The following is a 21,672-nucleotide window of genomic DNA, read 5'->3' as shown; positions in this document are numbered from 1 at the left end:
AATCTGGAAGCGTGTAAAACAGGAAGATCAACAAGTGCAGTTACAGAGATGTTTTGTTTATGTTTGATTTACTATATGAAAGTTTCCACACATAATTGTGGGGTTTAAAAGTAGAATATTGGAAATATTTAGCGTGTATTCTGATAAAAGGTAATCAACTTGAAGTAATAACATAGGTTCTCCTTCCACAAATACTTCTTGTCATAAAACAACACACACAAAATCTTGGTAGTACTCAGCAGGCCAGGCAGCATTTATGGCAAAGAGCAAATAGATTACATTTTAAAGAGACAGCAGGGTAATGGAATGAGAGGTGATGTGAGGGAGTGGTTACCAGAAGTTAGAGAACTTGATGTCATCAGGTTGGAGACCATCTGAAGTGTTACTCCTCCAATTTGTATCTGGCTGCAAAGTGACATTAGATGTGTTCGTGGACAGACATGTCAATTTGAGAATGTTAAGTAGAAATAAAATGGATGGCCACTGGGAGATCCTGGCTGTTGCAGCGAATGGGGCAAAGGTGCCTGACGAAGTGATCCCTTAGGTCTCACTGATGTAGAGGAGGCCACACTGGGTGTCTAGTCATTTCCTGACAAGATATCCCACCATACACTTATCTCTGCAACTGTTGTAAGTGTTACAGCTGTCCCTCACCCACATTCAGCCTTTCAGAGCCAAAGTAATAAGGGAAAAGAAAATGGGGGGGGGGGATGGGGGGACATGCCCACCACCTGTGCCTTCCTTGTTTCAAACCTCCTTTGCTTTATTCCATGAGACAACACTTCTGCAATCCTTTTTTCATGCCCATGTTATTTCTTCATGGCTTTTTATATCTGAAGTTCTCTTAACTTTGCTCTAGATGGCAATCTAATTCTACAAGAGAGTAGGCCATTTTATCTGGAAAAATAAAGGTATTTTACTTTTAGCACTGGCAAACAGGGCATTGTTGACCTGATTCGTGATATAATAACAGCAGATTGAAATGTGAAATCAGTCCCCTTCAGAGCTCCTGATGCATAAAGTTGAATGGTATGGTTATTCTGTGCTCTTAGCTCTGGTTATTTGGCCACTTACTGAGGGAGGCTGCACTGAGATTTGCATCTCACTGCAATCTGCTGCTGATGTCCAAAGTTTCTTTTTAGTTAGTGCTGACAAGCAAATTACATTGTTGCCTCAAATTTCAAAGTTCATTTACTTTGATCCTGACTACTATTATTTTGATGTTGATTGATTTTAGAGTTGGCTAGTGATTAGACTAACTGCCAGAAATGATTTTCAAGCTTGCTGTATGAAAAATAAATTAAAAAAAAAATATATATCTATGGTTAGGGATTTTCTCGCAGATTCAATAACATGAGTACTTAAAAAAACTTTCTATTACTTGTGCATTAAGAAAGTTAATAACAATGTGCATCTTTTTTTCCCTTCTGTCTGTATGATCTCCAGAGTTCGGAAAAGTTATATGCGAAACTAATAGCTGGATCTGATGGCATTTCAGATGTAAATATTCTTAAGAATGATGTGGAAAAGGACCTTTTCAAAGTGCATTCCTATCAGGCAGAATCAGTATGTCAAAATCTTGAGACACTAAATTAAGATTAGAAGAGTTAACAATTTATATAATATGTCATTATTTCCAGTTGAACATTTTGGTTTTATCAAAATTATTTCCAGGTGATATACTGGAAACATTTGTAGCTTCTTGACAAGTATGTTAAACTAACAACAATGATTTCTGATCATCCTGTTTTCATATAAACACTTGTAAAATGTGGCATGATAACCTTAACAATGCTTTTGGTGAATATTCTGCATAACAATTAACAATTGTTTCACATTGTGGTGAAAATGTACACCTGCTCAAGCAGCAATTGGGTCATAGTGGATCCTTCACTTGCAGCACCTGCCAGAGAGGTACACAGATTTTAGGCTGAACAAGAGAGCGTAGAGAATTTTCCTTTTCATGTCATCTCGTAGGTGCCAAAACTTTAGACAATAAAGAAAGCTAAGACAAAATATGTGAGTGTCTGAATTTGGCACAGTCTTAGAAGCATAATAACAGTAACAACAAGTAAAAACTAAAGCTGTGTATCTTTGAAATTTCTGAGCACTTAATTTTATAATGAGGCCTTGTACCCATTTTTAATCAAAGTGCTTGTTAGTCAACATCCAAATGCATTTAAACCCATTGATGCACATATTAATAATACTCTTCCACGTGCATCTATTAATAATACTCTTGCCAACCTTGGAGAAATCTAAGGTATCTTTCTGAGTTTCTGTATTTTTTGGTGGGTTTCTGGAATAGATTCTATCATATCACCCCAGTTTGTTACAGTAGTGAGATGAAAGTTGTCTTTAATAAAACAAGACTAAAATCTTAATAAGAGAAAAGATGACTAATGTTGCATGGAATCCCAACCTTGTGCATGACTTCTAACATGTGGAGAGATGCACTCAGTGGCATTAGGTACACCAGCTTGTTAATGTAAATGTCAGTTGGCAGCAACTCAGTGCATAAGAGCATGAAAGTCAAGAGGTTCAATTGTTCAGACCAAACATCAGAATGAGGAAGAAATGTGATCTAAGTAACTTCGACTATTGAATCACCATTGGTACCAGATGGGTATCTCAGAAACTACTGATCTCTTGGGATTTTTATGCACAACAGTTTCTAGAGTTTACAGAGTGTGATAAACTAAAAGCATCCAGTAAACAACAGTTCTGTGGGCGAAAACATCTTGTTAATGAAAGAGGCAGAGGAGAATGGCCAGACTGTTTCAAGCTGATTGGAAGGTGACAGTAACTCAAATAACCATGTGTTATAACAGTGGTGTGCAGAAGGGCAACTTTGAATGCATAGTACATTGAACCTTGAAGGGAATAGGCTACAGCAGCAGAAGGTCACACCAGTTCTACTTATTTACCAAATAAAATGGTCACTGAGTATATACCATTAGTTTATAGAATAGTTTAATTGTAACTATAGAAGGAAGATGGATGAAATATACAGAGATAGCTCAATTAATATCCAAGAAACTTACCACCTCTGGAATGAAAGAAATAAAATTATTTTGTTTCACTAAAGATACTACTTACTGTAAATTCTGGTGTATAAGCCAAGAATTTGGCCCTAAATTTTGGTCCTAAAATTAGGGGGTCGGCTTATACAGAGGGTGCCAACTTTGGAAAAACGAATACATGGAAGACAGGTCGTATTTATTGGCTGTTTTTGAGTCAAATTGGTTCCACTGTCGACGCATAAATTCTTTGCTTTGTTTAAACTCACATCTAGTGGCAGGGACACGGACATCAAACCACCGGGGATGACTGCAGTGTCCATATTTTCAGCATTCAGTGCTGCTTTTGTCTCACCTGACAAGTGTGCTTTGAATATGTCCCAGACAAGTAGTGACTTTTCCTTCCTGATACCTTCGGACCTTGATACCATACCTCTTTAACCCACTTCAAGCAACTCGCTTTGTCCATCCAGTAGCGTTCTTGAACATAAACAACACCCCGCAGGAATTTTCTGAGCAATCTTTGTTTTTTGTCTCAACACAAGATCATGTCTATTCATAAATCGGCTGCACCAAATTCGCGTAGCTTTTAAATTTTCACTGACCTCACGGTGTTTTTCAGCCCATTTCAACACTTGCACTCAAATCATTTCTCTGTTAACCATGTATCCAGACGATCACTGGTGATTCACCCACTAAAACTTTTTCTTCCAGTTCTGGCCACTGGCATATTTTCTTGCAATTTGCACATTTTGTCTTTGGCATTTCCCTCAGCGTGTCCTCTGCCTTTCTCCACTCTCTCACTCTCTCTCATTTACACTAAACTTCTTAACAGCTGCAGAATTATTCGTTCCTTTAGCAAAATCAACAACCTACAGCTTGAAGCCAGCATCATATTGCATTTGTTTTAATCTTTTGTACATGGTGGTCGCAAACTCAATACTGAGTACACATACTGATCCCGCCACCTCATGTTACATTTTAACGAGATTGTGATGGGCGCTAAATGGTTTCATGGGGGTTACATTTTAGAGGGTTTTTTTCCATTGGAAACCTAATCGAAAATTTCCCTCCTTGATTTATTTATTAAGAATTCGCTGATAACACTGTAGGCCTGTTTTCTTAGCAGGTACTGGTTCACAATATTTCCTGGTTCCAGATCCGGCAAAGCTGAGTACCATCATGTGAGATCTTGTGATCTTAGCTGGTTAAGTCAAAAACCTCTTCAAAAAGGGTCGGCTTATACAAAGGTAACATGAAAACGGTCACTTTTTTAACCTTGAAAATGGGGGATCGGTTTCTACTCCAGGTCGGCTTATACTCTGGAATATACGGTACATTGAATTATAATTCATAATTCAGTTGCACTGATCTTCTCAGTTCACTGGCTCTCTTAGTGCTGAATGATTTCTGCTTAAGGAGGAAGAATCTTGACTTTAATATGGTGAATCTGTAAATAGTGTCATGCAAACCAGTGTTCTATTTTGATTTATAGATTCTATTGACTTTTCCTTCTTTATCATTAGGCTATGATTCAGTGTGAACATAAGAATGCAGTAACTTATATCCAGCGCTGTAAAGATATGCTGCTCAGAATGCCTAAAGAGGTTTGTTAGTGCAATTTATATGTATATAATAATTATGGTTACTGAAAAATGCAGATTGTGGCCATGGTGAAATGGAGTATTCATTGGATATTGATTTTAACTCATCCTTGGGTTGTCATATTTGATTCAGAGTTGAGTCATCAGTATAACTAACGTAATAGAACATAGGCCACTGCACAGGTAATTCAACCCACGATTTTGTGGCAATGTTGATGCTTATTTGTCTTCTTCCTGCATTTCTTCATATTCATGTATCTGTCTAGAAGCCTCTTAAACACCACCAAACTGCCTGCTTGGAGGACTGGTAACCCATTCTAGGCACCTATCTGCATAAGAAATAGTGCCCCTTACATTACTTTTAATTTTCCCCCTCTGATCATAAAAGTATGTCCTCTGGTGTTTGACATTTCTACCATGGAGTAAAGGTTCTGACGGTCTACCTTATCTATGCTGCTCATAATTTTAAAAACCTCTTTTCGGTCTCCCATGAGGCTCAGACACTAAGGTGAACAACCCAGGTTTTTCCAACCTGTCCTTATGGCCCGTAACCTCAAATCCAGGCACCTTCTTCTACCAGTTTCATTTGGAAAGCTCCTACACCTTTTCCACAATCTCCAAATCCTTTCTAAAACCATAGAGTGTGGAGTGACTGAAGCTTCTTTATTCTTATAATCAGCACCCCCACCAGTAAAAGCAAGTGTTCCATATACTGTATCTTCCTTACCATCTTACCTAGTTGCATAGCCACTTTCAGTGAACAATAGACCTGGACCCTAAGATCCCATTGTAGCTTAATGCAATTAAGGGACCTCCCATTAACTGTATACTTTCTCCTTTCATTTGATCTCCCACCTCACACTTGCCTATATTAAATTCCAGCAGCAATTTCTCCTTTCATATCTTTAACTGATATTGACTGTATCCTTTGATAGTCCTTTGCAGTCTGCATAATTCCACCAATCTTTGTGCTACCCTCACCATCTAAAATGTTTTCATCCAATATGCTGTATGTATACAGTGGTCTTAACACCAATCCTGGTCATGGTCTTCAAGCTTCCACACTGTATCTCTGTTTTCTATGCAAGTTCTGAAACCAAGCTTGCAATTCACTCCAGATCTCATGCATTTTTATCTTCTGAATCAACCTACCATGAGGAACCTTATCAAATGTCTTAACCTCATCAAGCACCTTTGTCATCTTAAAAAAAATTCACTCAAGTTTGTAAGGCATGACCTGCCCCATATAAAGCCTGCTGACTGTTGCTAAGCAGGCCATACCTTTTCAAATATGCATAAATCCTGTCCCTCAGTGTCCCCTCCAGTAGCTTCCCTACCATTAATATGAGGCTTAATGGCCCATAGTCACCTAGATTACCCCTATTTCCCTTCTTGAATAAAGACACAACATTTGCTACTCTCCAGGACCTTGCCTGTTGCTAATGAGGACACAAAGATCCTTGTCAAAGCCCAGCAATCTCCTTACTTCTTTCAATATTCTGGTATAAATACCATCAGGCCTTGGGGTCGTACCCACTCTGATGCTTTTCAGAATGTCCAGCATAATCTCCTCTTCCATCTCAGAATGTCCCAGAGTATTAGCATGCCCCACTCTGTTCTCACTATACTAATGTAAAGTACTCATTTAGTATCTCAGCCACTTGCTCTGACTCCAAGCACAAATTTCTTTCTTTATTCCCGGGTGGACCTCTTCTTTCCTTAGATATCCTCTAATTCTTAATATTAAACTGCATTAGAATTATCCTTAATTCTACTCTCCAAAGACATTTCATTGACCCCTTTGCCTTTTTAATTGGTTACTTGAGCACTTTCTTGCTATCTTTATATTCCACAAGGGTCCAGTATGATTTTAGCTTCCTAAATCTAATGTAAGATTCCTTCTTCTTCCTGACTAAATTTAAGACCTCTTGGTTTCCTCTCTTACCATCTTTGTCTTTGTTCTTGCTTATTTTTATCCTTTTAAAGATTGAATTTTATTCTTACTCATAACTATTTTAAAACATAATGAGCTGTGGTCACTATTCCCAAAATGTTCATACCTATCAGGTGTGTAATCTGGCCTGCCTCATTCCCCAGAACTAGGACTAATATGTTCTCTCCTCTCGTTGCATTTTCTCCATGTACTGTTTCAAGAGCCCCTCTTGGATGCACTGAAAAAAATCCTGTCTCATTTAAACTTCTGGTATTAAGGAAGTTCCAGTCAATACCAGGGAAGTTAAAGACCCCATTATGACAAACCTATTGTTTATGGGTCTTTCTATAATTTGTCTACATACTTATTTCTCCATTTTTCAGTGGCTGTTTGGAGGCCTACAGTGTAATCCCATCAGCATAATTGTACCTAGCTATTTCTTGAATTCCATCAAAATTGCCTCTGTGGATGAGCCCTCCATTATCTCCTCTCTAGATATTGCTGTGACAGTCTCCTTTATCAGTAATGCAACCCCTGTACCTCTTTTACCTCCTCCTCTATTACATATTAAACAATGAAACTCAGGAACATTGAGCAGTCAGTCTTGTCCCTCATGCATCCAGCTGTATATACTGTACTGGCAACAACATTGTAACTTCATGTGCTGATCCAGGCTCTTTAGTTCATTGGCCTTACCCATAATACTTCTAGCATTGAAATAAATGCATTTTAGTCCATCAGACTTACTATGTTTATTAGCCAGCATTTCCAGCATCTGAAGAATCTCTTGTATTTATGTTTATTAGCCTGTCCCTTGTTGTTCTTCTTTTCAGTCTTATCTGTCATAACATCTTTGTTGCCCTGCTATCGCCATTCTATTTTAAACAACCTCCCTCCTCCCACTGAAAAGCACTATCAAACCTCCCAGTAAGGCTATTGGTTCCCCAATCTTGCGTTTGTACACTTCCCACCTGCTCTGAAAGAAAGCCTGATGATCTATAAAACTGAAACCCTACTTCCTGCAGTAGTTCGTCAGCCACATATTAAACTGCACTGTATATCAATTTCTCACCACACAGATATATAACATGGGCAGTAATCCTGAGATTACAATCCTGGAAGTCCTGTTGTTTAACTTTCTGCCTAGATTCCTAAAATCATAAAGCCAAACATATGTAATATTCGATGTTGGGGACGTCCAGAACGAGGGGTCACAGTTTAAGGATAAAGGGGAAGCCTTTTAGGACCGAGATGAGGAAAAACTTCTTCACACAGAGAGTGGTGAATCTGTGGAATTCTCTACCACAGGAAACAGTTGAGGCCGGTTCATTGGCTATATTTAAGAGGAAGTTAGATATGGCCCTTGTGGCTAAAGGGATCAGGGGGTATGGAGAAAAACTAGGTACAGGGTTCTGAGTTGGATGATCAGCCATGATCATACTGAATGGCGGTGCGGGCTAGAAGGACTGAATGGCCTACTCCTGCACCTATTTTCTGTGTTTCTATGTAATGAAGGACCTTTGACCTGAAATAGTAACTCAATTTCTTTCTGCAGAATATGGCTTAATTGCTGAGTTTATTTTCTCAGACCTATAAGAAATGCATACATATACGATCTTATAACAAAATTATGAATTTTGTCATCATATTGTGTGGAAATAACTTGCAAGGGACATGTATTTCCTATATTCTTGTCTCATACACAGAGCCTTTTTAAAAAACATTACATTATTTAGTTTGCACACAGATTTAATAGTTTTGATTTCAATCCTGCATAATAAATGTTGTTACAAGACCAAAGACTTAGCTTTATTCAGAATCCTAATTGTAAAAACAACATACACTTGCATCTTGCACAGCATACTGCCCATTAAAATGCAAGGTGATCTCTCTGGGTCAGACTTGTGGTTTTACTTTGTTCTTTGAGTGCCAGAATTGGAATTGGAGTGTTTTTTCTAAGCCCTCCCTGTGATTCTGGATTCTCATGCTTTTCCTGCGTTCAGTAAGGTGTAAAATCTCTGTTATTCCCTCTGTTCTCCTCTATTGGAATGTCCCGTGGTTTGATAATCCAGTCCAAGTTTGTCCCATTCCATTCAGCTTAATCCTGATGCAACTGGACTATTGGTTGCCACAGTATTTCCTCCAATTTCCACTTCACCAATTGTGAAGGATTGTAATTATTAGCACTGAGAGACTCAGTACAAAGGATTGTGGAATTAGTTGCTCCTGACTGTTCATGCAGATAGCACATTTTCTTGGCTGTTTCTTCACTTAACTACTATTTTACTCTGTTAACCTAACCCTTTGATTGTCACTTATTATCAGAGCGTCGAGCTCTTCTGCCCATTTTTGAGGCATTGGATGCTGTTGAAGATGTCTTAGTGTGGACATATATTCTGTATCTCTACAACAAGATGGACACATCACAATCGATTGGGTCTCCATGATCCAGTCCCGTTCCTCAGCACATGAGTGTTTTGCCATTATGCTCAACGCTTGAGTCCAGCATTGCAGCACAAATGCCAGCATCTTTTAACTCTACTCTGTGTTTGGCCATGTGTGCACAAATCGCCACAACACTACTACTGAAAATAAACCTGACCCAGGTCATTGTTTCAGGTAGTTAACCTGATTTCTAACCTCCGTAGCAATTTTTTTTTGAAATGACAGAAACTAACAAAATGTCAGTTTTTAAATTGTATCTTGCATATTGTTCTAGATCTCATGCAGGAGAAACAAAGTTGTCAAGTACAGCCAAAACTAACTAAATGGAACTGCACCACCCAAACAAGTTAAATTTAAAGACAAGATAAATAAAATGTCTACTTGTGGATTTTCATCTGTAGTTTTGACAAATGTTCAGAAAACATTTCAAATGATAGTCATGACAATATGAAGTTACGTTGTGAAATGTAGACATCTCTTTCTCCCTTATTGGGGGGGGGAAGAGAGGGCGAGCCTGTGGTATGTCGTATACCGGGTGAATGCATAGTTTTGAGTACTGCAAGTCTTGTGTCTTTGCTGTTGCTTTTGCTTCATGCTTGAGTGCTCAGTGGTGGCTGCTAATCTTTTTTTTGCCGGTGGGGGGAGGGAGGATCGTTGCTTGCTGCCGCTTACGCATGGGAGGGAGGGGACCTGGGCGGACTTTGGGGTTCTAACATTTAGCTCTGATTCATTCTTTGGGGCACTCCTCTGTTTTCATTGATGGTTGTGAAGGGAAAAGCATTTCAGGATGTATATTGTATACATTTGTCTGACATTAAATGTGCCATTGAAACCTTTGAAGCAAAATTAGTTTCATATATCTGATGGAATAATTATCAAATTTAGTTTCTAAATCATTTATTATTAATTTTAAAGGGCAGAAAGCCACATTGTTGATTTACAGATGCTTGCTCCAAATCACGACGCATATTTTAAAATTTACTATTCTTCACCATTTGTTACCTCCTTTTGTTTAGACAGGTTATTTGTCCCTGCTGTGTTATAATTTTGGAGTAGAAACTTATCAGCAGAAAAAGTATGAAGAAAGTGCTTTCTGGTTGAGGTAAGGTCAATTTATTTAAAGCAGTTTAAACACTCTATAATTCTGTAGCTCGGCAACTTCAGTGGTGTTTTGAATCTCATTCAGGTCCATTTTAATTAATTGTAATTATGATCCAAGATCAACTAAGATCTGTACCGATCTGCAGGTACAGTCGGCCCTCCTTATCCACAGATTCCGTATGCAGAGTTAACCAACCACGGATCGGGAAAACCCGGAAGTTCTCTTTCCAGCACTCGTTGTTGGAGCAAGTACAGACTACTTTTTCTTGTCATTATTCCCTAAACAATACAGTATAGCAACTATTTACTTAGCATTAACATTGTAATTGGTATTATAAGTAATCTAGAAATGTCTTAAAAGTACAGGCAGTCCCCGGGTTATGAATGAGTTCATTCCTGAGTCCATCTTTAAGTTGGATTTGAAGTCAGAACAGGTACATCTGGTATCATTTAGCGTCAGTTAGTCAAAGGTTTTTCTTAGTATATAGCACATATTTTACCTTTCTATGCATATAAAACACTTAAGAAACACACATATTTCAATAATTAAACCACTGCGTTGCTTAGTAATAATTGTAGCTTTCATTGGGGCAGGGCCTTTCACATGCTCCATTAAAGTTGTTCCGATCATTGACCGACTGTAGCCTAACGCTTTTCCAATGACCGATGGTGTTTCAACTCTTTCCGATCGCTTTATTACTTCCACCTTATTTTCAATCGTGATCGTGATTATTTTTGTGAACAGAAACACTGCGGATTCAGAGCTGCACCGCTTGGTCCTAATGTCCACCGCATTGAGCCATGTTAGATAAAGTCCAGGGTTCCGCTGGGTCCTAAAGACCATCGCACTACGACAGGTTAAATAAGGGACTTGAGCATCCGCAGGGGGTCTCGGAACCAATCCCCCGTGGATAAGAAGGGCCGACTGTAATTAACCTAGCAATGGAATATTTACATTTCTGACTTGGGGAGTCTTGGGTTATGGAAAGTTTTTGAAACTTCGCTTAATCTGGGAGTGTCTGTACATAAAAGAACAATTGCTCTGCTCATAGAGTAATTTTTGTGCTCAGATTTTCTCTGGTCTGGTTTTAGTCAAGTCCCAAGGGTCCTGGAGTTTCAACCAGTAATTTTGATGGATTCTTAAACAAGATTTATTTGATAAAGTTATTAACTTTAACCCTTCTCTAAAAATAGCAACATAAGAAGCATGATCAAGGGTAAACTAGTTTTGCCATTGGGAAAAACGTGACTGAGTGTTTTCCCCTTATCCTTTGATTATTCCACTGCTCCAAAGTCCATCAGTCTAAATTCTATGTGTACTCAGATAATCAAAAACTACAGTGAAACCCTGTTATAATGCGACCCTTCATCAGGACTAACAGGAAAAAGAGATAGTAAGAGATTTGAAAGTGGGAGTGGGAGGGAGAGACCCAAAATGATAGGAGAAGACAGGAGGGGGAGGGATGAAGTCATGAGCTGGGAAGTTGATTGACAAAAGGGATACAAGGCTGGAGAAGGGGGAGTATGGATTGACATGGACATGGAGTCCAGTGACTCATTGTGTTATATTCGAATTCGCGTTAAATTGGGGTGTGTAAAATTGGGGTTTCACTGTACCTGTGATTGAAATTCCTAAACTTGTACTCCTCTGATAGAAGTGATTTCTTCTCATCCTAGTTTTAGGAAATTGATGGCTGACCTTGAGATCATTATCCTTGATAGTAGCGTATCCAGAGAAATAAAAGAGTCTCTCAGCATCCATGTTTACATATACTGTAGGAATGTAAACTCCCCTTGGGCTTCCAACCTGATACAGGTTTTGACTTTAACTGATGTTTTGCTAATAAACTCTACCATCTTCATTAGGGATGATGCCTGGGCTGTCTTGTCCAGTGATATTTAAACCCCCATCATCTGTCCATCCTGATTGGTTAGTTCTCATCCAATCAGGTTTATGTCTCACCATAAACGAGAAAATCTGCAGATGCTGGAAATCCAATCAACACACACAAAATGCTGAAGGAACTCAGCAGGCCAGTCAGCATCTATGGAAAGGATACAGTCGATGTTTTGGGCTGAGACTCTTTATCGGGGTTGAAAAAAAATGAGGAGTCAGAGTAAGAAAGTGGGGGAGGGGAGAAAGAACCACAAGGTAATAGGTGAAACTGAGAGGGGGGGGGGGTGAAGTAAAAAAGCTGGCAAGTTGATTGATAAAAGAGATATAGGGTTGGAGAAGGGGTAATTTGATAGGAGAGGACAGACGGCCATGGAAAAAAGAAAAGGGGAAGGAGCATCAAAGGGAGGTGATGGGCAGGTAAGGAGATGAGGTATGAAAGGGAAATGGGAATGGGGAATGTTGAAGGAGATTACTGGAGATTCGAGAAATCGATGTTCATGCCATCAGGTCAGAGGCTATCCAGAAGAAATATGTGTTTCTCCTCCAACCTGAGTATGGCCTCATCACGAAGTAGAGGAGGCCATGAATCGGAATGGAAAGTGGAATTAAAAGGGGTGGTCATTGGGAGATCTGGCAGAGTGTTGGTGCTTGGCAAAGCGGTCTTCCAATTTACTCCAGGTCTCATTAATTTACAGGAAGCCTCACCAGTAGTACTGGATAAAGTAGATGACCCCAACAGACTCATAGGTGAAGTGTTGCCTCACCTGGAAGGACTGTTCCGGGCCCAGAATGGTAGTGAGGGAGGAGGTGTAGGGGCAAGTGTAGCGCTTGTTCCAGTCTCAAGGATAACTGGAGAGAGTTCAGTGGGGAGAGATGAATGGACAAGAAAGTTGCATGGGAAGCGATCCCTGAGGAAAGCAGAAACTGGGAGTGAGGGAAAGGTGTGCTTGGTGGTGGGATCCCACTGAAGCTGGCGGAAGTTACGGAGAGTTATGTGCTGGATGCAGAGGCTGGTGGGATGGTAGGTGAGGACAAGAGGAACCTTATCTCTGGTGGGAGGATGGGGTGAGGACAGCCATGCATGAAATGGAAGAAATACGGTTGATGGCAACATTGATGGTGGAGGAAGGGGAGCCCCTTTCTTTGAAGAAGGAGGACATCTCTTTAGTTCTGGAATGAAAAGCTTCATCCTGAGAGCAGATGTGGGAGAGAAAGAGGAATTGAGAGAAGGCGATGACATTTTTGCAAGTAACAGGGTGGGAAGAGGTATTATCCAGGTAGCTGTGAGAATCAGTGGGTTTATAATAAATGTCAGTAGATAAGCTGTCTCCAGAGGCAGAGAGATTGAGATAGGAGAGGGAGGTGTTGGATATGGACTAGGTAAATTTGAGGGCAGGGTGGAAGTTAGAGGCAATGTTGAAGCAGCACCAAAGTAGTTGTTGATGTGTAGGAAAAGTTAGGGAGTGATACTGGTGTAGGCTTGGAACATAGGCTGTTCCACATAACCGACTAAAAGGCAGGCATACGTAGCTGGGAATCATGTGGCAGGCAAGCTTGTGGCTTGAAGGAAGTGGGAGGAGAAATTATTGAGAGTGAGGACAAGTTCTGTCAGCTGGAGAAGAATGGTGGTGGACTCCCAGCTATTCCTGCCTGTTTGTTGGCCAAAAGTGTAGCCATGGGCACTCACATGGGTCCCAGCTGTGCCTATCTTATTGTTGGCTATTGGAAATAAAACTAAAGGAAAAGAATTTTAACAAAGATGAAGGTCTTGCTCTAAGTAAGAACTGGAATTCGATTGTAAACAAGTGGAAACCTGATTGAATGAGGACTAACCAATCAGGTGGGACAGACAACGGATGTATAAATACCACTGATCTAGATGTGTCCAGGCATCATCCCTGATGAAGGTGGCAAAGTTTGTCATTGAAACGTAAATTAAAATTGATACCTGCACCCGGTTGGAAGCACGAGAAGAGTTTATTCATCATATGTGCTGGGAAAGCCCTAGATACTTTTTCACTGTAGGAACTTTATATATTTTATATAATCAACTTCTATTCTTCTAAACCCCATGCACAGTCTTTGTCAATATATTACTCCCAATTCCACAGGGTGAGTTACATGTAAAGAATTTCAGTGGATCTTTCCCTGCTCATCCTATAACTGAAAGGTTTACTAAACAAAAAAAAGCTAAATAGGGTTTCTGATTGCAGGCAGAGTAAGAATGACAGTGCAGAAATAACCCCAAGAAAAATCTGCAATGTCCTTAGAAAAATTGAGTAATTTTACAATTATTGAAGGCCTTTATAAAATGTTATAAATGTGCAGTGATTCAGTAGACACAGACTATACCAAACACAGTTACAGTATACAACATAACTTCTAGCTTGCATCATACACTGGGGTGCACTCTTCAGTTACCTGATGAAGTAATTATAGCTTTTGGCCAGGGGCAGATGTTGTCAGGTGGTGCCCTACCTTCATAAAGTGTTTTGAACCTTAACCACTAGACTCTCCAGCTGGCAGATAGCAGAGGTGGCCAAGTCACTGCCCATTTGCTCCTGACTTCCAGCTCAACTTCTGTCACCTGCTCCATACCCAGCAAGAGGCTCTTTCTGTTTCCACCCCCATCCTGTGAACTGTTTGGTTGGTTCTTGATGGCAACCTTCATGCTGACCTTGCTGGGAACTCTCTACAGCCGATCTCCATGGGGAATAGCCATGTCTGCCATCCTTTGTCCCTGCTCTCCTTGACTAAGGGCTGGTACTTTAAGGCCTTCCTCTTGTGAGCCTCCTCCAATCCTTCCTCCCGTGGTGCAGTGAACTCCACCAGGATGATTTTCTTGTCTTTGGTGGACCACAGTACAGTGTCTAGTCGAAGTGTGGTTTTCACCACTTCTGGGAACTGCAACTTCCTTCCCACATTGACCATCATCTCCCTTGATTTGGCAGTTTGCAGCAGATTAGATTTAGGCCTCTTTATTATGACTGATGTGGCCTTCTCCTTGATGAAGGTGACTGCCCCGTTTGGCTCTCTACCAGCTGGTCTCTTTTAACACCATTCCCACTCCAGTCTGTCAGCAAGGAATAGCAAGATCTTGTTGAGGTGCCACCAATACCTTCCTTGAGTTAAAGCTGTTTTGCCTCCTGACAGTATGTGTGCCAATGAACCCTACTGACCACAAAGCTTGCATATAGGGTCCCTTCCCAGCCCCTGTGTATGCAGCTGTGATGGTGTAGGGAGAGTGTCATACATGGACAGCAGAAGGAAAGAAATGTGGAAGGGCCCCAGTCTCCAAAGCTCTATCCAAGTAATCTTGCATTCGACCAGATCACATTTTGTCCAGGCGCACTGTAAACCCCCCCCCAACTCCACTGCCTTCGATAACTGTGTTTTGTCTTTGAGGTTCTGTACCTCTGCCTGGACTATGTCACACCTATCCCTTGCACTTGCACTCCACCATTGTTAGAAGTATGCAGAGCTGAGGTCTTGCTGACACAGTTATGTGTTGCTGATGATCTCTCTCAATTGCAGGGAGCTCACTGCCTGGTCTGTGGCTGAGTTGACAGCCCACTTTCGGTCCAATCTTGTTGTAACTCTTGCTTGATTTTTTATTAGCTTGCCACCAGAGCAGCTCAATGTAAACTCGACTCTACACTTTGCAACCTTGAACTCCTCCAGTACTGAATACAACAGGACTATAGCTGGCCTCATTTTATGTGGAACCCCATTAAAGAAAAAACATGGAGGGGGTGTATCCCCTGCCACCTCCTCAGGTACTTGTTAACTTTCCTCTCGATGCCTTCTACAGTGGTCATGGGGAACTCGTACATCATAAAAACCAGAGCAGCCTTGATAGAAGACCAGGTTGGTGCAACCATGTCTTAAATTTACCAGGGAGTCCAGTTTTGTCGATCTTCTTCAGCCACTCTTCAGTCTGCTTTACAGTGTTGATGATGTTGGCACTATCTGTCACTGTTGCATTAAATCACTTTCTAAGGCACTTTACTGGGTTGTCCTCTGTGGATGGAATAACTTCTCCCTGTATTTGAAGACTGATCATGCTGGTAACCTTGCCCTTTTTGATGGCAACCTCTTTGCCAGTTATAAAGCATGAAAACCTGTGAGCAGTATTTTATGCTGGGGCCTGGCAATTGAAGCACACATAGCACATTTTTCTATTCTGCCCTTAAGTATAATGAGATATCCTGTATCTTGTCCACCACCCCACACGATCTGTCTTTGATTCCATGGAATCCAGAATATTAATCTCAATCTTGAATGTACTCAGTGAGAGGGTATCCAGAGATTCCTAAACAGTTTCAGAATAATGAGTTCTCTAAGGTTATCTAGCCAGAGAAACACACTCAAGATTTATCCCATCATCCCTTTTCAGAAACTGATTTCCTCTGATTTCACAATCTCATTCCTTTCATTTGTACGTTCAAGTTCAATTATCATTCAACCATACATTAAAACAGCCAAACAAAACTGTTTCTCTGCCCAAGGTGCAAAACACAGCACACAACATACAGCACATATAGATATGATGCCAGAAAAACATCCAGTCACAAAAATATATATAGCCCAAGTCCCTGGGTGGCATAGCATATAGATGGTGCATGAGATGTTGTCCTGGTCCAGCTTGTCTTCCAGCGACCAAACACTGAAGGGTAGCACCAATGGAGGGGCCAGCTTTCAACCCACTTTGGATTCCAGTGCAACCAAAGAGGACTGCTCTTGCCTTCGGTGTCTCTTCTCCTGGGTGGCTCCAAAAGGCGACAGCACGGCATGAGGGCCAGCTACGCACAACAACCGGGGCAACAGTTACCCCGCTGTGGCCTCGCCAGTGCACCAAACTTGCAGTTTCTTACATTACCAATGTCCAGCAATGTCTTGTGATCACTATAAAAATGTCCAAGACAATCATTTGCTCTGACTGTTGGAATGTATATGGCCTCCGCAGAACAACAGTATGCAGCAGGTCTACTACGTGACAACACGATAAGGCAGCTCCATCACTATTGAATGACTCGCTGATGGGGTTGACCTGCAGAAGCTGATGTACTGAGTATCCAACAGTGTATTGTAATTGTAAAAAAAAAGACATTAACGGTGAACAATTATACCTTTGGTTGGACGCGGAGAGGCTGCTGCGACCAAATGTGCCACCACCTTACAGGAATAACATTTCTCACTGTCATTTTCAGTTAAATTGTACTGATCAGAGCACTGATTGTCTGTCTTATACATTTGAAATAATCAAAATGGACCTTTGAAGAGGGTGTGCTGTTACAGTATAATTTCCCTCACCAGAGCCTTCAACTTGATGCATCATTTCATAGTGTCAATTTGTTTCTTTTTGGAGATTTATAATGTGATAGACTGGAAATGCATTTTTCTTGCAATTAATGGAAGTATGGATTGTCGGTTACTCAGTAATTGCCAACTTTTGCACCTAAGTCAAAATACATACAATTCTATTTGATAACTTTGGCTCTTTCATATACACACAAACTTATTTTACTGCAAGAATATGGTTGACTGGGTGATGCCATGCAAAGTATTCAAAGGAAAATGTGATCCTGTTGGTTAGAATTTTTAACAGTGTTAAAGTTACTAAAGGTGTGTTTTCAACTACCAGTCAGAGCTATGACATCGGGAAAATGGATGAAAGATATTCACCAGGTTCTCCTGTGCAGGTATGTACAGATTTCATGTTCATTATGTTACACAGGAATATAGGGTGCAAGAACTTATGGTCCTAAAGTCTGTCCAAAATCCATCAATTTCTATCGTATAAACACCAAATGACTGAGGATACTATAATCTGCTTAACTAGACAATTACATCAGAATTAGCTCTTTATTTTAAGTTTCATATTTTTATCTGCACTTAATTTTTTCATCCCCTATTGTCCAAAAATCAATTCCAATATTAAAATGCACTCAACAACCAATTATGTCCACAGGCCTATCGGGAATAGAATCTGCTCATTTTCTCTTAAGAAACTCCATCTGGTAAATCTTTGTACCAACACTGCTAAGCATAAATGTCTTTCTTTATGTAAAGATTAAAATTGTAGATGATATTTCAAGTGCCACCAAATATGGCTTATAGCCTCCTTAGATTCAATATAAAGCCTTCATTATTTCAGCATTTCAAAACCACATCCATAAAAGGCTAAAGTGATTTTTGTCTTATTAACTGTTTGCTGTATCACATGTTAATTTTCTTACTTTGCATTGAAGGATCCTTGAACCTTGTGTTATGCCATACATGACTAAATGTCATGTTAGAGGTAATGGGATAAAAAATAGTCTTGCAGGCACTTACATTAATACACCATGACCACAGCTGCTTTTTCTTTCCCTCTCTTATATAATTTGGTTTCACAAGAAACTGAAGTTTAGAAGTAGAGTACAAATTGAGTTTGAAGTAATTTATTTCAAAGTACATAAATGTCACTATATACAACCTTGAGATTCATTTTCTTGCAGGCAATCACAGTAAGTACAAGAAACGCAATAGTATCAATGAATGACTACACCCAATAAGTCAAACAACAGATGTACAAAAAAAACAACAAACTCTGCAAATACAAGAAGGAAGGAAAAATAAATAACCAATAAATATTAAGAGCATGAGATGAAGGATCCTTGAAAGTGAGTCCATAGGGAACAGCTTGGTGATGGGGCGAGTGAAATTGAGTGGAGTTATCCCCTCTGGTTCAGTAGCCTGATCGTTGAGCAGTAATAAATGTTCCTGAACCTGGTGGTGTGGGTCCTGAGGCTCCTGTATTTCCTACCTGATGGCAGCAGTGAGAAGAGAGCATGGCCTAGATGGTGGGAGTCCTTGATCATGGTTGCTGCTTTCCTGCAACAGTCCTCCCTGTAGGTATTCTTAATGGTGGGGATGGTTTTGCTTAATATGGACTAGGCCGTATCTACTACCTTTTGTAGGCTTTTCCGTAAAAGTGCATGGGTACTTCCATAAACAGACAGTGATGCAGCCAGTCAATATACTCTTCACCACACATCTATAGAAGTTTGTCAGAATTTTAGATGACATGCCAATTCTTTGCAGACTTCTGTGAAAGTAGAGGTGCCACCATGCTTTCTTTGTAATGGCTCTTACACACTGGACCCAGCACAGATCCTCTGAAATGATAACACCGAGGAATTTAAAGTTGCTGACCCTCTCTATCTCTGAACCCCAGATAAGGACTGGCTCATGGACCTCCAGTTTTCTCCTCCTAAGGTCAATAATCATCTCGTTAGTACCTTAACAAATACTGTATTATGCATTTAGTGAATTGCTGAATTGATGGCTTTCTACTCCATTGTATTAAGGATTGCAAACAACATGAAGAATATTATTTATAACTGACGACTGACATTTCTCTATTTTAGGCGAAGGTTTTGCGTTTGTTGGCTAATGTTTATCTGGAGTGGGATATCAAGCAACACCAGGAGAGAGCTCTTGATGCGGTCATTTTGGCAAATGAAGTAAAGCATTCTATGCAATTTTGTAGGCACTCTTTTAGAGATGACGAAAAATTACTTTAGCTAGAGAGTAGTGAATCTGTGGAATTCATTACCACAGATGGCTGTGGAGGTCATGTCCTTGGGTGTATTTAAAGCAGAGGTTTATAAGTTCTTGACTAGTAAGGGCATCAGAGATTATGGGGAGAAGGCGGGAGAATGGGGTTAAGAGGGAAAATAAACCAATGATCAAATGGTGGAGCAGACTCGATGGGCCGAATAGTCTAATTCTAACTTGTATGTCTTATAGTCTTACCATATGGTATGTCTGTTAATTTAGCATAAATAACTCTGTTTTCAATTGTGAAATGTTATCTTCCTGTTCACAGCCTTTCTCAGAGTTAGAAGTATCTTTTGCATTGAATTCCTTTCCTGCAGTGCGCATGCTATTATTATACTCATTGTATGTGCAATTGGATAAATTTTGGTAATCTGTATTATCAATTTTTCAGCAGCTAGGAGCTCCATCTTTCACCTCTTCATTTTCTTCATTATAAGCTCCCATTACAGCACTGAGAAACTTGGGTTCATCTACTGTTTGGATGCCAACAGAACCCTTTTCAATGTCAATTTAACAAACGCAGTTGTTTTTGACTCCAGTCATCTCTTCAGCATTTGGAGTTGGATGAGCTAAAATAGCTAGGTACTAACTAATCTTAAAGTACCTCAAATAAAAACACAAAATGCTGGCAGAACTCAGCAGGCCAGACAGCATCTATGGGAGGAGGTAGTGAAGACGTTTCAGGCCGAAACCCTTCATCAGGAGTGAAGTAACATGGGATGTTCGGGGGGGGGGGGGTAAGAAGTGGGGGGAGGGATGAAGTATCCTATTGTTTTTAAAATCATAGATTGCTGTAATTTTCATCCAAAATAGCAAAGCCTTGGTGTCTTGTCTCCATTTCTGTTTCCAAAAAGATTTTTTGTACCTCCATTACATTGACAGGCTTCTCTGCGTTCTTATCCCCTATGGGTAGCAATCTTTTGCATGGATGTTTTGACTTGTTTTTCTTTTTAGTTTCTCTTTGATTTCCTCCAAGGCTTCACATTTTCAACTCACTAAAATAACATAGTGTAATTTAAAACTGTGTCTGCACTAAGACTTGCTCCTTATCTTTCCAACTTCTTTTATCAGCGTAAGTGCAGTGAATTTACTTAGTGTACTCCTCTTGTTTTTTGCAATATGGCCTCAGCCCAAGACGTTTATTTTTACCTCTTTTGCTTTAACTTTTTAACATTGACCGTCTTTCCTTTAGCTATTATATTTTCACTATTTTTCGAACAACACCCCTGCTTTGTTACTAAAATCAATGTTTTCTATTCAGAAAACTCTTGCACTTTGAAAATAAACAGCATTAACGGAACACAAGGTGTTGTTGATTATAATTATAAAGATTTGAAATCTGTTTGAACCAGGAATATTTACTCAGGAAATCTTCAAGGAAGAATAAAATACGAAAAGTATGAAGAGTTATATTTGGGGACAAAGCTGGATGCTCTGCATGGCTGCATGTTTGATTTAGACATGCCCGGGAGGATTTTCAAAAGAGTGAGACATGGTTTGCTGGAAGTTTTGAGATCCAGAGTGCATCATTACTAGATTTAGGACACTTGAAATGTGACCAGTCTAAAATGTAGCAAAAAAATGATGATGAATGGAAAATAATTAATCAGAAAATAAGAGGAAAAGAATGTGCTGTTTACTGATGAGGATTTCTGGTTACTTAATCCAATAGGAAAATCCCCATCCAGCTGGATTGTTCTTAAAGATAAAAATCCTTTTAAGTTGTACCTTTCCTGATGAAACTGTCTTTACAGGTAAGAAACAGAAATTTTATTATGGTAATGTTAGAAATTTGTGTATCCAGTAATCATGTCAGGCACACTCTTGTTCGTACTGAGGATATCTCCTACATCGTCTTGGTGCTATTTCACAAAGCTTTGAAACTTCCTTGAAGATTGCCCACTTCCAGATGTAGGTTGATCCTTACTTAGCATTGAGAAACAGGATTTTTTCAAAATACACAAGACAAGTTGTGGTGAGAAGCTAAGTTCTTGCTGGTTAAGGGGACATTAAAAATTCTCTCTACTTGTGTTTATAAGTGCAGCTTAGAAGATTTTGAAAAGTGCT

General features: G+C 39.9%; 1 protein-coding gene across 1 annotated transcript in view; it reads left to right on the top strand.

Annotated features, from left to right (window-relative positions):
- tex11 (testis expressed 11) overlaps window positions 1-21,672 on the top strand; it is a 143,500-nt gene that overhangs the window by 33,763 nt on the left and 88,065 nt on the right. The window contains exons 5-10 of the mRNA XM_059976395.1: window positions 1,447-1,566; window positions 4,547-4,627; window positions 10,019-10,104; window positions 17,645-17,702; window positions 19,413-19,508; window positions 21,278-21,359. Coding sequence (XP_059832378.1) covers window positions 1,447-1,566; window positions 4,547-4,627; window positions 10,019-10,104; window positions 17,645-17,702; window positions 19,413-19,508; window positions 21,278-21,359 — 523 coding nt within the window. The remainder of the gene's footprint in view (window positions 1-1,446; window positions 1,567-4,546; window positions 4,628-10,018; window positions 10,105-17,644; window positions 17,703-19,412; window positions 19,509-21,277; window positions 21,360-21,672) is intronic.

This window comes from Hypanus sabinus, chromosome 8 (assembly GCF_030144855.1).
Source record: "Hypanus sabinus isolate sHypSab1 chromosome 8, sHypSab1.hap1, whole genome shotgun sequence".
Taxonomy (NCBI): Eukaryota; Metazoa; Chordata; class Chondrichthyes; order Myliobatiformes; family Dasyatidae; genus Hypanus; species Hypanus sabinus.
The sequence above is the reverse complement of the archived record's forward strand: the minus strand, read 5'-3'. Positions and strand labels throughout refer to the sequence as shown.